This window comes from Mauremys mutica, chromosome 5 (genome assembly GCF_020497125.1).
Source record: "Mauremys mutica isolate MM-2020 ecotype Southern chromosome 5, ASM2049712v1, whole genome shotgun sequence".
Lineage (NCBI taxonomy): Eukaryota > Metazoa > Chordata > Testudines > Geoemydidae > Mauremys > Mauremys mutica.
In genome coordinates this window covers 83843400-83858465 of record NC_059076.1, presented here as the reverse complement: position 1 = coordinate 83858465, position 15066 = coordinate 83843400, and the positions used below count along the sequence as shown (strand labels likewise).

At 41.9% G+C, this 15066-nt stretch overlaps 1 protein-coding gene across 6 annotated transcripts in view; it reads right to left on the bottom strand.

Moving 5' to 3' along the window:
- The window catches only part of SNX25 (sorting nexin 25), a 175769-nt gene that overhangs the window by 18294 nt on the left and 142409 nt on the right, over nucleotides 1-15066 (bottom strand). For all 6 annotated transcript variants that reach the window (XM_045017316.1, XM_045017317.1, XM_045017313.1 and 3 more), the window contains 3 exons: nucleotides 11123-11263; nucleotides 9066-9179; nucleotides 4421-4585 (listed from right to left, as the gene is read on the bottom strand). In XM_045017316.1, coding sequence (XP_044873251.1) covers nucleotides 4421-4585; nucleotides 9066-9179; nucleotides 11123-11263 — 420 coding nt within the window. The remainder of the gene's footprint in view (nucleotides 1-4420; nucleotides 4586-9065; nucleotides 9180-11122; nucleotides 11264-15066) is intronic.

Here is a 15066-nt window from a genome sequence, read left to right as displayed (position 1 = left end):
CAGATTTTTTCCCCAGATCCCTAAATGGCCCCCTCAAGGTCTGAACTCACAATCCTGGGTTTAGCAGGCCAATGCTCAAACCACTGAGCTATCCCTCCCCTGGTGTCAACAGGAGAGCTGTGGTTTCCTTGACCGTGTCATGTTGTTCTGAGAAGGAAGACTGCTGGGAAGAGAGGGGTCCACCTGACCAAGAAGGAGAAGAGCATCTTTGTGCACCAATTTGCCAATCTACTTGGGAGGGCTTTACACTAGGTTCTAAGGGGGCAGGTGACAAAAGCCCATAGGTAAGCATAAAAAAGAGGCATAACTTAACAGAGGCTAGATGTTGGCATGGGGGGACATGGAAAATTATAATAGGGTCATGGGAGCAACAACAGGAAATTAGTGGAGGAATCTGCTCAGCATCATAGATGTCTATACAGCAATGCACGGAGTATGGGGAATAAACAGGAAGAACTGGAAGTGCTAGTACATAAAATAAATTATTACTTAACTGGCATTACAGAGACTTGGTGGGATACGTTTCATGACTGGAATATTGGTCAAGAGGGGTATAGTTTGTTCAGGAAGGACAGGAAGAATAAAAAGGGAGGTGGTGTTGCATTATACATCAAGAATATATACACTTGTCCTGAGGTCCAGAGGGAGGTGAGAGTCAGACCAGTTGAAAGTCTCTGGCTAAAGATAAAAAGGATAAAAAATAGGGGTGATGTGATGGTAGGAGTCTACTATATACCTCCAAATTAGAAAGAGCAGGTGAATGAGGCATTTCTAAAATAAATAACAGAAATATCCAAGTTTCAGAGTGGTAGCCGTGTTAGTCTGTATCAGCAAAAACAGTGAGGCGTCCTTGTGGCACCTTAGAGACTAACAAATTTATTTGGGCATAAGCTTTCGTGGGCTAGAACCCACTTCACCGGATGCATTTTGGAAATATCCAAAACGCCAAGTGGTAATGGTGGGCTTTAACTACATAGATATCTGTTGGAAAAGTAATATGGCAAAAATCAAAAGTTCCAGTAAGTTCTTGGAGTGTATTGGGGACAACTTTTTGTTTCAGGAAGTGGAGGAAATAACCAGGAAAACAGCCATTTCGACTTGATTCTAATGAACAGGGAGCAATTGGTTGCAAATCTGAAGGTAGAAGTCAATTTGGGTGAAAGTGATCATGAAATGATAGATTTCATGATTCTAAGGAAAGGATGGAAGGTGTGAGAGCAGAAGAATACGGAAAATAGGCTTCAAAAAAGCAGACTATAACAAACTCAGAGAACTGGTAGGTAAGAGCCCATGGAAAGAAAGTCTAAGGGCTAAAAGGATTCAGGAGGGCTACCAGTTTCTCAAGGAGACAATATTAAAGGCACAACAGCAAGCCATCCTAGTGCAAAGGAAAGATAGAAAGAATAGTAAGAGGCCAATATGGCTCCATCAGGTGCTCTTTAATGACCTGAAAATCAAAAAGGAATCCTAACAAAGTTGAAACACGGATGAATTCCTGAGGAGGAATACAAAAGAGTAGTACAAGCATACAGGGGCAAAATCAGAAAGGTTAAGCCACAAAGCGAGTTACACCTAGCAAGAGTCATAAAAGGCAATGAGAAGAGGTTCTTTAAATCTTTAGGAGTAAGAGAAAGACAAATAAAAGCACAGGCCCTATACTTAGTGGGGAAGGAGAGACTGATGACATCAAAAAGGCTGAGGTGTTTAATGTCTATTTTGCTACAGTCTTCACTAAAAAGGTTAATGGTAATGAAATACTCAACACAATTAATATTAACAACAAGAGGTGGACTGCAAGCCAAAATAGGGAAAGAACTGGTTAAATAATATTTAGATAAGTTAGATGTATTCAAGTCAGGAGGGCTAGATGAAATTCATCCTAGGATATTTAAGGAACTAGCTGAAGCAATCTGGGAACTCTTAGCAATCGTCTTTGAGAACTCATGGAGGATAGGTGAGGACCCAGAGGACTGGAGAAGAGGACCCGGGGAATTAGAGACTAGTCAGTCTAACTTGGATACCTGGAAAGGTACTGGAAAAAATTATTAAACAATGAATTTGTAAGCGCCTAATCGATAATAGGGTTATAAGGAATAGCCAGCATGAGTTTGTCAAGAACAAATCAAGCCAAACCAACCTAATTTCCTTCTTTGATGGGGTTACTGGCCTAGTGAATAAAGGGGGACATTATATATCTTGATTTCAATAAGACTTCTTACACAGTCCTATATGACACTTTCATAAGTAAACTAAGGAAATGCTGTCTAAATTACTGAGAAGGTAGTTGCACAACTGGCTGAAAGACCATACTCAAAGAGTAGTAATCAGTGGTTTGCTGTCAAACTGGGAGGACACATCTACTGGGGTCCCGAAAGAGTCAGTCCAGGGTTCAGTACTATTCAATATTTTCATTAATGACTAATGATTTAGGTTAGCTATTAGGAAAAATACTGTAACGATAAGGGTACTGAAGTTCTACAAAGATTCCTCCCTTGGAAGCTTATTCCAGAATCCCCATCATTTAAAGTTTTTAAGAAAATGTTGGACAAACACCTGTTAGGTTTATTTGGTCCTGTCTCAGTACAGGAGTTTGGACTTGATGATTTATCAAGGACCCTTCCAGCCCTCCATTTCTATGATTCTATCTTGGTGTATCTTTTGCTTTGTCTTTTACTCTATTTTTTTTCAGTCTCTGTTATTTTTCCACCCCCTCATTTCTCTTCCTCTCTCATTCCATTATGTTCCTGCCTTCCTTCTCCCATATTGCTTAAATCTCTTTATTCTTCCATTTCGTGTGTGTGTATATAAATTTACTGTATGAGAACCCACCTGACTTGAACAACACTTTGCACCTTTTGGGAAGGTGGTGATTTGGAAGGGTCTCAGGAAGATCAAAGGCTTCAGAGGCACTATTTAGCTATGCAGTGACCACTGCCTCAGAGATTCATACCAAACTGCATTCACTGTTGGAGGTAATGAATTGATCTTTTCAGACCCACAGAGTATTTATTCTGAGTTAGGGAGTGCCCTGGCTCTGTTCTGAAGCACAGAGAAGCTGTGGTACTGGCATCCATGGAGCTGCCCTGGTGAGTGCATGCACAGGCACAATCCTAGCTCTTCTTCCACAGCCACGCAGTGGAACTAATGCAGTTTGGTTGCTTGGGGGCAGGATTGGAGGAGCCTGTGCAGGAAAGCGGTAGTGATCAGTACCCCTCACATTCTGCAGAGCCAGCTCAGGGCTACCTGCACATGCCCATGTATCAGGGAGCAGAGGTGGAGCCAACTGGGGGAAACAAGAGAAGCAGGTCTGTCAGCTCTGCCACCAAACCAATCTACCAGCCTTTGAAGCGAGTACATTGGAATAGTGAGGGTTACTGCCAAGTCAGGAACCAACAGGCATTAGATGTCTTGTCTGGAGGAGTGGGGAAAGGACATTCTTAGAAGAGGAGCACTCAGCTCTGGAATTTCCTCCCTCCGTGGTTTCAGTCTGTGGATCTGACAGTTTCAGGGGACACTGTAAAGCCTGTTTCTCCAGGCGTTTTTTCTGACAAGTTGACCTAGCAGTGTAAGGGAGGAGGAGGAGGAGATTATTTGTTGTTGTTTGATGTTGATGCTTACTAACAGCGGCATTTTGTGAGGGTCTAAGTGCTTAGATTATTTTGTATGATTTATATTACAGTACAGCCACATAGGAGAAAACAGTCCCCATTCTGAAGAGCGTATAAGCACATTTTATAAATTGAAAGAAGCAAAAATAAATTTAAAGATGGTATAAGACAAAAATATTTAACTTTTGCCCTAGCCAACTAAAGCTTTTTTCTGTCACATATAAAAGAATTACGTGAATGGTATGAAAGAGGGACATATGGTGAGGAGGATCAGGGCCAGTGAATTTGGATCACTTATTTCTGGTTGTCTAATTTCAATACTACACAGAAGAAAACCACGCTGATGAAAGGTACATACAGAAAATTACATGGTGGATGTGGAGAAGCAGAACAAAAGAAAAGCCTTTGTATGAAAGAGATACCCCTCCACACCCCACTCTGGGCTTCACGATCACAAGACAGCAGAGATACCCCTGGACAGCTCTATAAAGGCTTTATGTTTAAGCGTTTGAAAGGTCAGACATTTTGCTAGCAAAGAGTGTCCCAGGCTGTTCACATTTCATTAACTTGGAATACGCAGTCTTTACAATTGTCTATATTATATATTTTCCACAGAGGTAAAACATGTTTTATTAGCAAACTGCATTAAATTTAGTAGAGAGCTTTAATATCTCACCATTGGTTTGCTTACAGTAAACTGAACAGCATCTTTGCAAACACCTCCAGTATTAACTACCATTCAAATGTGTTGTATTAGCAGCTTATATTGGACAAATATTTAAATCTAAGAAAATTACTTTTCTACCACTCACCTCTTGATGAGGAAAGAAATCACCAGGAAGTCTTTCCAGAAATGATGACAGTGAAAAAGCAGATTTCTTTCCTTGCACATCAATAACTTTGAGGTGCTCAGGGGATGGGCTCAAAAAGGCATAAAGTGCTTCGCTCTGACACAGTCTTTCATCAGAAAGCAGCTTCTGTGGAGAAAACAGAATGAAGAATATTCACAACATATCAATTAAATATGAATTATTTAAGCAATAAAGTGCAATAAACTCTTCAGTACAGCTGGTTAATACACTAATCAGGTGCATAGTGAGACTAACATTAGTGAATAAGGGGAGTGTGCATCACATCTTGGAGAGTTGAATTTTACTAACATTTCCTAAATGAATAGCATTTTTAAGTGTTAAACTTTTTTTAAAAGGAGATGTCCTTATGCCATGCACATTAGTTTGTAGAGAATTTGTTTTAAAATTTTATTTATTTAAACGTGGAAAATTAAAACTACTATAAAAATGGCATTGTGGAGTTCCAAGCTCATGGTCTCACAATCACTCTGAGATCAAACTGACTTACCACTAGAGAGATGGCTTTTCTAAATGCCAATGCCACAAGCTCAACATGGGATCTAAACTCAAGATGTATTCTTTTTGGCTTGTACACCCCCCATCCCCAATAAAGACTTAAACACAAGGACTGACTCAGCTCTCACACTGGTAATATACTAATGGTTACAATGGATTTACTCCTGATTTAGGCCAGTATAAGTGAGAGGAGCATTAGGTTCATTGATAAGAATGCTGGTAAAATGATGAATAACCCAGAACAGAATCCAGGTCATCTTGGCTCTGCAGTTATTTGGTAGTAAAAAGTAATACATTTTAGACAGTAAAATATGCAAATATGACACACAGAGGAAATACACAGGGAACATATTTGTTGAGTAAGGAGGAACTGTTTTTATATAGTCACTTTTCGTACAATACCCAAAGTTCCAGTAAAATTCTGATAATAGCTTTCCCTTCTGTCAAGGCTTTGCATGTGCTTTGATTGTCACAGATTGTTGCCAGTAATTCTTTCCCAACTAGGCACTGCTATAATTGCCCATCCACTAAGCTCTCCCCTGTAGTCATGCCCAAGTGTCATTTTTATTTTTCACTGGAAAATACAGTTTGATTGCCTCAAACTATACTTTCTCTACCTAATTTACTTCATCTGCAAGGAAACCAGCACAAAACTAGCTGTTTTGCTTGGTCTGTGGGTGTGGAAAGAGGGAATCTGGAGCAGAAAGAAGATGCAGATAAACAAGATTGGGTTCTGTGCACCAGAGAAGCAGCACCAAATAAAGGGGGTTCCTCTGATCATGAGCAGCTGGGAGTGAAGGGAATCTAGAACAGCAGGAAACAGAAAGGGACAAGAGGACACAGAAGGGGAAAAAAGAAAGTCTTAAAGTTTGATGCTTAAAATCCTAAGTGTTTATTTAAGGATAGTACAGTACCAAGAAATAGATTATTGCATATCTAACTGCTAATTGGGTTTCATATTTCAATACATTTCTGCTACTTCTTTATGATACCTTTGAAAAGCACAGCAATGAAATGGCAAACATTCAGGTTTGAAATCCTATCCCCCATTTAAAAAAAAAAGTACATGAAATATTAACGGTGCTCAGGTCCACTTTAGCAACATTCTACTCTTGAAAGAGAACATACATATCATTATTTCACTTCCTGAGGGAAACATACCTTGCTGTTTTACAGCAACTTTTGGTTGTATTATAGTACCTGGAATACAAACAAAGGCTGTCTAGGAAAAAGATTACTCTAAAATCAAACAATTTACTTTTCATATAAATGAATACGCTAGTTTAATTTTTCCTGACTCAGCAGTGGCCTATTAGTCTCTGAACTTCAGAATCTACAAAAGTTTTTCTTAATTGTTACACAGTCTGCTTTAAACAAACAGCAATGTTAAACCAAGGTGGCCCTGAAAACCCTATTGCTGTATCTGTAAATTGTATAATGTCTCCCGTTTGGTGCTACATGAGGCCAAATACAATTTCACCTTTGGGGGCAAAATACAGCCACTTCAAAGGTTGTCCTATCTAAACCATATCTTTTATTCATTTATTTAGATTTAAAATAATAATGATGCCTAGCCAAGGCTCTAGGCAATCTACTATAATTAATCATACAACATATACTATCAAATTAAACCTCAGCAGCACTGAAATCGATTCCACAGGAATTTGGCCAGCCAACCACCTGTTCCCTTCATCATCTAGGAAGCACACCTTCAGCCTCCTTCTGAGACCCTATTCAACAGGTGTCTTTTACAGCATACCTAGAAGGTCACCAAATTCAGGCTCCATAAGACCAAATGAGGGAGCAAGTTCCAGAGTCTGGATCCCCAATAGAGAATGCCCTGCCAGCAACCCCAATCTTTTATAGCAAAGAGAACCACCCCAAGCACCCTGCTAACCACAGCTGTGGCAGAAGGACACAGGGAGAAGTGGACCCTAAGCTAGGCCAGTCCCAGGCCATTTAGGGCTTGATAGTCTACAGGTCATGACCAATGGCTTAAGTTCCACCTGGAGACCAATAGGCAGCCAGGCAAATCCCAAAGCACTGGGGTCACGTGCTCTCAGTGAGATGTCCTGCTCACTAAGCAAGCACATACATTCTGTACCAGCTTCAGCCTCTGAATGGTTGTAGGTGTAGTCCATGTAGACCATATTACAATAATCTAATCTTGAGGTGACACAAGCATGGACACAAGTGGAAAGGTCCACATCAGAAAAAAGAGGCTGCAACCTCCCAGCCAGATATAGATGGCAAAAAGCTGACTGGGCCACCACTGTACTATGATCTTCAAACAGCATCTTGGCATTTAACATCACCCATAAGATGTGAGCACTATTAACCAATGTCAGACATACTCCCTCAACCAAAGGGGCTGATATTACCTTTGCCATCTCCTCCAGCTGCTTCCCTCAACCCACCATCATCAGCTCCACATTAGCTGGGTTCAGCATCAGCCAGCTTGCTCTCAGCCATGCCCTAGTCTCATCTAGACACTGGCTGAGGTGCTGAACCACATCAGAAGAGAAAGAGGCAAACAGCTGGATGTCATTGGCACAGTGAAAACACTGAACCCCATGCACCCTTACTAGCTCTCCTAACAGTCCTATGCACACATTGAACAGGAGAGGTAACAGAATGACTCCTTGTGGCACTGCACACTTGAGAGCTCTTTGGGAAGGGGGGACTGCCCACAACTACCCGTTGAAATCTCTCCAAGAGAAGAGAACATAATGACTGTCTGAAGTACAAACTTTCAGAAATTCACAGAAGAATGAGTGGTGTGAGTTCTCCCTGGTCCTCCCAGAGTAGGAGGCATAGGTGCTGACTCTGTGGGTGCTCTGTGGCTGGAGCACCCATGGGGAAAAAATGGTGGGTGCTGAGCATCCATTGGAACTTTGGAAAGTTGGTGCCTGTGGAAGGAGGAGCAGTGACTGCAGCACGACCTTCTAAACCAATGGTCTCCAACCTTTTTACGCCCAAGATCACTTTCTGAATCTAAGGGCAACCCAGGATCTACCCCGCCCCTTCCCCGAGGTCCTGCCCCTTCCCCAACGCCCCGACCCACTCACTTCATTCCCCTCTCACTCCATCATTCGCTCTCCCCCACCCTCACTCACTTTCACAGGGCTGGAGTAGGAGGTTGTGGTTTGGCAGGGGGTGCAGGCTCTGGGCTGGGGCCGAGGGGTTTGCAGTGTGGGAGGGGGCTTTGAGCTGAGCCTGCGGTAGGAGGGTGGGGTGCAGGGGGGGTGAGAGGTGCAAGCTCTGGGAAGGAGTTTGGGTGCAAGAGGGGACTCCAGGCTGGGGCAGGGGGCTGGGGTGCAGGAGGAGGTATGGGATGTTGGCTCTGGGAGGGGGGTCAGGGCTGGGGCAGGGGGTTGGGGTACAGAGGGAGTACAGGGTGCTGGCTCCGGGAGGGGGGTCAGGGCTGGGGCTTGAGGTGCAGAAGGGAGTTTGGGGTACAGGCTCTGGGAGGGGGCTCAGGGCTGGGGTGCAGCCTCCCGCCGGGCAGCACTTACCTCCGGTGGGTGCCATGAGGCTAAGGCAGGCTCCCTGCATACCCCAGCCCCACACTGCTCCCAGAAGGGACCAACATGCCCCTGGGGAGGGGCAGGGTGCACGTGGCTCTACACACTGCCCCTCTCTGCAAGCACCACCCCCACAGCTCTCCCAGCCAATGGGACTGTGGGGGCAGTGCTTGCAGGCAGGAGCAGTGCGCAGAGGGCGACCCCAGCCCCCAGGGCTGCGCTGGCCCCTACCGGAAGCAGCATGGGGCCAGGGTAGGGAATGTGCCTTAGTGGCAGCCACACTGCACCGCTGGAGATCGTGATCGACTGGGAGATCCTCTAGGATTGACCGGTTGATCGTGATCGACCAGTTGGTGACCACTATTCTAAACAGTGCTTGAAGAACAGTACTAAAGACACAGAGATAGGATTTTTTTCTGAAGATTGGGAGAAAATGTGTCACACACTTATGCAGACAAGCTACTGTGGATTCCAGACCCCAACAGCACAGAACAGGGGAAGCCAGTTTGCTGCTAAACTCTACAATGAATAGAATGTTTAAGAGCATTCAATCTTTGTTTTCTTACCTGTAAGAAGCTATTTAACTGGTTCTTGGACTTTTCCATGAATTTCTGATCTACAGATTTGAATGGCAGCTTACTGAGAGAAGGCAACTGAACTTTCTTTAATGATGGAAAACACTGAGCAGAGAAAGGACAAAACAGATTATTCCATCACATTTTTAATATACATATGCAGCAAAAAGGGGTATGGGTATAAATGGAGGTGCAAGGACATCCCCTAATTTTCCTCTCCCTTCCACACCCCTCTGTGTGTCCTCAGGAACTCCTTCCCTTGCCCACCCATAGGTAACATAGGTTAGGAACTCTTCCTTTCGAGCCCCATCACTACCAATCCTACGTCAGCTAAAAGAGTTGCTTCAGAATAACATGAAGCACTGTCTTTCCCAAAGGGTTGTCAAGCCCTCACTTGCCTTGGGAGCCAGAGACCAGGCCTGGAACTCAAAACGGGCTCATATGGCAGTACAGAGCAGAAGCCACTAGGACACTGGATCCACTCAGCAAACACAATTCATTATTAAACAAGAAAAGGCCAAGTACACACTTTTTTGCAATCTGTCAACAAGTGCAAAAATTGGCTGCTAGAAAGAAATCTGGGTCCAAAAAGGCAAGACGCTGTGAACAGCAGCAGGTCTGAAAACACAGTAATGAGGAATAACCAGATTCTGGAATATTTAGATGTTTTAGGACAACGGTTTTCAATCTTTTTTCATTTGCGGATCCCTAAAAAATTTCAAATGGAGGTGAAGGCCCCTTTGGAAATTCAATCTGTGGTCCACAAACCCCTCCCATAGAAGTCAGACTGAAAACTGACTGAATAGAATTCAATTAATGGGCTGGCACGGCATTTGACATAGCATGAGAAATGGCACTAAACTATGGGCTTCTATGATAACGACAACACTTCCGGGTTTTGACCTGTAGTTGTGCATATTCACATACTTTTTATTGATCAGAAAAACAGAATGGTTTTTCTGGGATCTGAAACTTTATTTTCATAGTCAGCTTTCGCTGACCCCTTAGACATAGTCTGCAGACCCCCAAAAGGGTCCATGGAGCACAGGTTGAAAACCACTGTTTTAAGCAAATGGAAAGTGCAATTTAATGTAACTAGACATATAAAGGAGGGCTGGACAGACAGTGTACAATACAGAGAGAGGGCCCGCTATATTCTTGACCAGGAAACAATATGTGATAAGGAGGGGCTGTTACAGAGAAGGAGTAGCAGACAATGAGTTAGAAGAAGCAGGACAATAGATAAAAAAGAGAGAGGAGAAGAGGCGGAGACAGAAAACCCATCTTGCCATGAACAGTGTCCATTAGTCATAAAGCATAAGACACAAAGGCCAGCTGAGACACGGGGAAGCAGCAGGTGTGTCATGGAAGTCAATTAAATTGACAAGGAGATAAAAGGTTGAAAGGAAGACTGTAATTAAAGCAAAAAAGGGTGACAAAGGTGAAAGTGGTGGGATTCAAATTTTCCATCAAATTAAGCCTCTTCCGGTTTTCTTTCCACCCTTCATTTCAGATTAAATAAACTGCAGCAGAGTGATTCCCTCCACAAGTTTACTACTGCAGCACACAGAGGGAACCCGAGAAAGGCTCCAGGCCCCTTCCACTAAGATTTCTTCCCCCACCCCCTCAAATCCCCCCTGCCAAATTGGCAGCCTCTATGCACTCTTGCCTACCTCCTTCATTTCTGAAAATTATCAGTCTCCTATTGTCCCTTTTAAGCAGCTATCTCCACCAAGTCTTTGTCCTGTTGCTTCAGTAAATTAGCCATCAAGAGGTACTTGTGTATTAAGAAGCTAATAACCTCAACTTTGGAGCCCAACACCAGAGGTTTATAAACCCATTTCCATCCAACTTTGATACAGTTTTTGCTAACAACAGAATCGGTTTGTTTTACTTTCTAAACAAAGGTTTCATATTTAAGCTATTTTCTATATTTTTCACATAGATTAGAGGTGGCTATGGTAACTTTCTTTTATGTACTTTTTTTTCCTAAATGTGTGTCCAGTATTTTAAAAGATGAAAACCCCCCCACAAAAAAGTATTCCTACCTCACTGAGTTTTCGGTGTAGATTCTGGAACTCACTGAGCTTTCTGGGAACTCTCCAGTTCTTAGTTTCAGCTCCACCAACTTCTTGTAAACTCACCATGACAAAGTAGCAGGGCACTTGTTCCCCATTTTCTTCTACAACCTTGGGGGTGGGGAGGGAATGTATATTACTGAGATAGTAAATAGATAATTTTTATAACGTTTTACTAACTTTCATACAGATTCATGATCCTCGCCACAGTTTCATTCTCTCTGCTGTAGCATAAAGGCCTCATACCAAGCTTTGGCTTATTGGAGTAAATCTGACCAGGATACTGTGTGTCCTGCAATTTCTCCCCAGTTAATACATTCATCTTCACTGATTGCCTTGCAACACCTCCTACATCAATAGAATCCATTTTAAATCTCTTCTTGGGATACAGTCATTCGGCTTTTACAATTTTCCGAGTTTTTTTCATGTTAGATTGGTTTCCTTTCTCTCTCTTTCTCTGTGGTGACAGGCATGCATCCTCCCATATTTTACTGTACAGGTTTTAACTTTTGCTCTACCTTCTTTCCTAAGCACCTTATTGCTGCTCCATGGGTCACTCCTGTCACTCTAACGTTGTTAAAAAAAACCTCTCTGTGCAGAGAGGGAAGGGAGGAACTGGGGGACTTGCTCTCACATTGTTTTGATAACCAGAGTCTCTGCATTCAGGCTCAATTCCATTTTAAAAAACAGTGACCTCACCTACTGCTTACCAGTACTTTATATTCTTAGAATTTTCTTGATTAGTTTCATATTCTTCATGGTCTCTCTTTTCAACCTTGTCTTCTCTCAAGATAAAGATATTCATATACATAAGCCATAGCAATCCTTAAGCTGAGGACTGTGCTAGCTGGAGTTATCGGGTTGCCATTCCAGTTCTCCATTCATTACTTGCATTTGAGAGTACTTTTCACACCTGTACAGCTGCCTCCCATTGGAGGCTCTCACATCCTTTACAACTATCAACGAATGAAAACACATACTTCACATAGCTCTTGTAAATTATCAGATGGGGGAAACTGAGGCAAAGTGAGGTTAAAAGCCTCTCTCAAGAATACAGAGGTGGTCTGTGGCAATGCCAAGGATCAAACTCAGATCTTTTAAGATCCTAATCTCAGGTCTCAACCAAAACGTCACCCTTTCTCCCCAGTGCAATACAGTTTTCTTCAGAAGACTGGAAAATGGATTAACAGAGCAAAACAAGACAAACAGCTCAAATATGAGGCCCTTTCCTTGCTAAATTAGCCCCTAATGAAATCAATATTTCCAACATACAGTACTGAAGATATGATGAAATACCAGATTAACAGATTACCGCCTTTGTTTAAAGATCTGGATGGCACCATACAAGGTACATATTTTGCCTTTTTTATGCCTTTTATGTCTGTAAAGAAAAATCACTAATACATAATGTTTGTCTTAACTAGATTACCTATGGAAAACAGGCTGAAAAGGAATTATAGCACACAACTCAGAGACTATCTTTCTGAAGGAAGCAGTTTTCATATATTTTGCTGGCATGGGTTTGTTTTGGCTTTTTAGGCAATTTTGCTCGCTAAGGAGGTACTTTCTAAACAATTCAATTACAGTCAGGATAAACCGTAAAATTCAAATGACGACAACATCCACGGGGAGGGTTGTAAAAGTCTGGTCATGTCTATTTATGCTAGTGGCAGGCAATTCTAACAGTCGATATACCATCACTGTAAGTGACATTTCATTAAAATATGTCTCCTTATAAACTTACTTTTTGTTGTAATATGCTGGTCCTGGGCTGCACACAGGACCATTAAGAAACGCAGCCTAGTGCCGAACGTGTACAACCCCAATAACTGAGCATTTCAGTGGCTCCCAATGAATTTCCAGATAAAATTCAAGGTGCTAGTTTTAATTTATAAAACCCTACATGGTTTCAAACATAGCTACCCAAGGGACTACCTTTCTTTCCCATGCCAGGCTTCCATGTTTGAGATCAGCAGAGGTGTTTGATCTGAAACTCCCGTGACGCAAAGAAGGAGGAACTGGTGGAAGGGTGTTTTCTGTGAGAGTCTAACTCAGGGGTAGGCAACCTATGGCACGCATGCCAAAGGCGGCATGTGAGCAGATTTTCAGTGGCACTCACACTGCCCAGGTCCTGGCCACCAGTCTGGGGGGCTCTGCATTTTAATTTAATTTTAAATTAAGCTTCTTAAACATTTTAAAAACCTTATTTACTTTACATACAACAATAGTTTAGTTATACATTATAGACTTATAGAAAGAGACCTTCTAAAAACATTAAAATGTATTACTGGCACATGAAACCTTAAATTAGAGAGAATAAATGAATACTCGGCGCACACCTTCTGAAAGGTTGACGACCCCTGGTCTAACTACACACTCTTTTCCTTCCTTGGTCTGGCAAAGCCTGGATTTGTGCCTTAAGACACATTGCAAAGCCTTTCTCTCACATGGATCTATGAGGGTTGGGAGATCAGAGATGGAGGGGCTCATGGTAAGTGATCATTGTTAGTGACTTTCCTGCATTACACATTTTTCAAAAGACTAATCACTTGCAGAGATGTAGGCACATCTGAATAAAATTACCAGCGGGTGGTGATCCATGGGGAAATTATCTCTACCTGTTACTTTAATTATTCCTTCTCGGTGACCTTTTAGAATATATTCAAAGCAGGGGAAACATTTTAAAGCTAGGTCTTCTAAAACTGGCCTTCATTCTATTTTCAAGTTATTATTCACATGGTTCTGCATAGGGAGAATAACTATTAAATGGAGACCTAAGTTTAAAGTTCACTCAGTCACCCATATGAAATATTTGATAGCTTTCATAATCCCTTTTTGAGCACAGGGAAGTTATGATCATTTGAAGTACTTGTACATTTGCTATTTTGGACTAGCATGTTACCTAGCAACTAGGCAGCACAATATTTCACTGGCCTCTATATGTAAGAATTTACATCAACTCCCCATTGAAACGGAACCACAAATGGATAGAGGTGAGCTATGACTAGAATACCGGACTTCTCATTTTAAATGCAAATTTACCTTCACCTATAGTGTTCTCACTTTTATGGTTTCCTTTGTTAATTTGTTTTTTATATTTAAAAAACCCATCAGAAATAATGAATCCTAAAACAAGCTAGAAAAACATAAGAAAAATTCCCCACCCTTTCATGGTTTTTGCTATAATATTATTTTGAATCTTTGTCCTAAAATTGGGACCTGGAAGCTTGAAGGCTGTGTTCAGATACCACAGTGATGGGCATAGTATTGAGAATTCACTGGGATGGCAGGGTACTCTCAGAATTAGGTCTAAGGCTGAACCCCACAGCTCCTTTCATGACATACCCTACTCATACCTTCATCAACTCAGAGTCATTGGCTTAAATAAGAGTTTTTCACATTACACATAGTTAGCTCTGGAGAAGAGGACAGACTCAGCACTCCGTACCTAAGAGATTTAGATGGTTTCAGACTCTTAATTCTTCTCCTACGACAGTTATATGGCAGCCGCAGGACAATGCAAAAAATCATTATTGCAGAGTGTATGGTCTATCATTGAGCACCTAGTCCAAAAATCTGGGCACGAGTTCTCCCAGCCTCTTTCTTACAAAAGAGGGTACGTCTCAGCTGCAGTGTGGGCTTCAATTTCAGGCACCACATTAGTAAACATTACAAAGGGTTCAGAGGAGAGTAATGAAAATGAGAAAATAGTTTAGAAAACTGGTATGTTCAACTCTACTGCAGAGAGGACCTAAAAGAGGCATAATATCTACAAACATATAAAGAAGTGTTATAAAGTCAACAGGAACCAATTACTGCACAAAGCAAGTTATGGCTCTAAACTGCAGTAAGGAAAATTTAAATTAAATATCAGGGAAAACTTTAGAACTAATAAGAGTTACATAATGGAATAA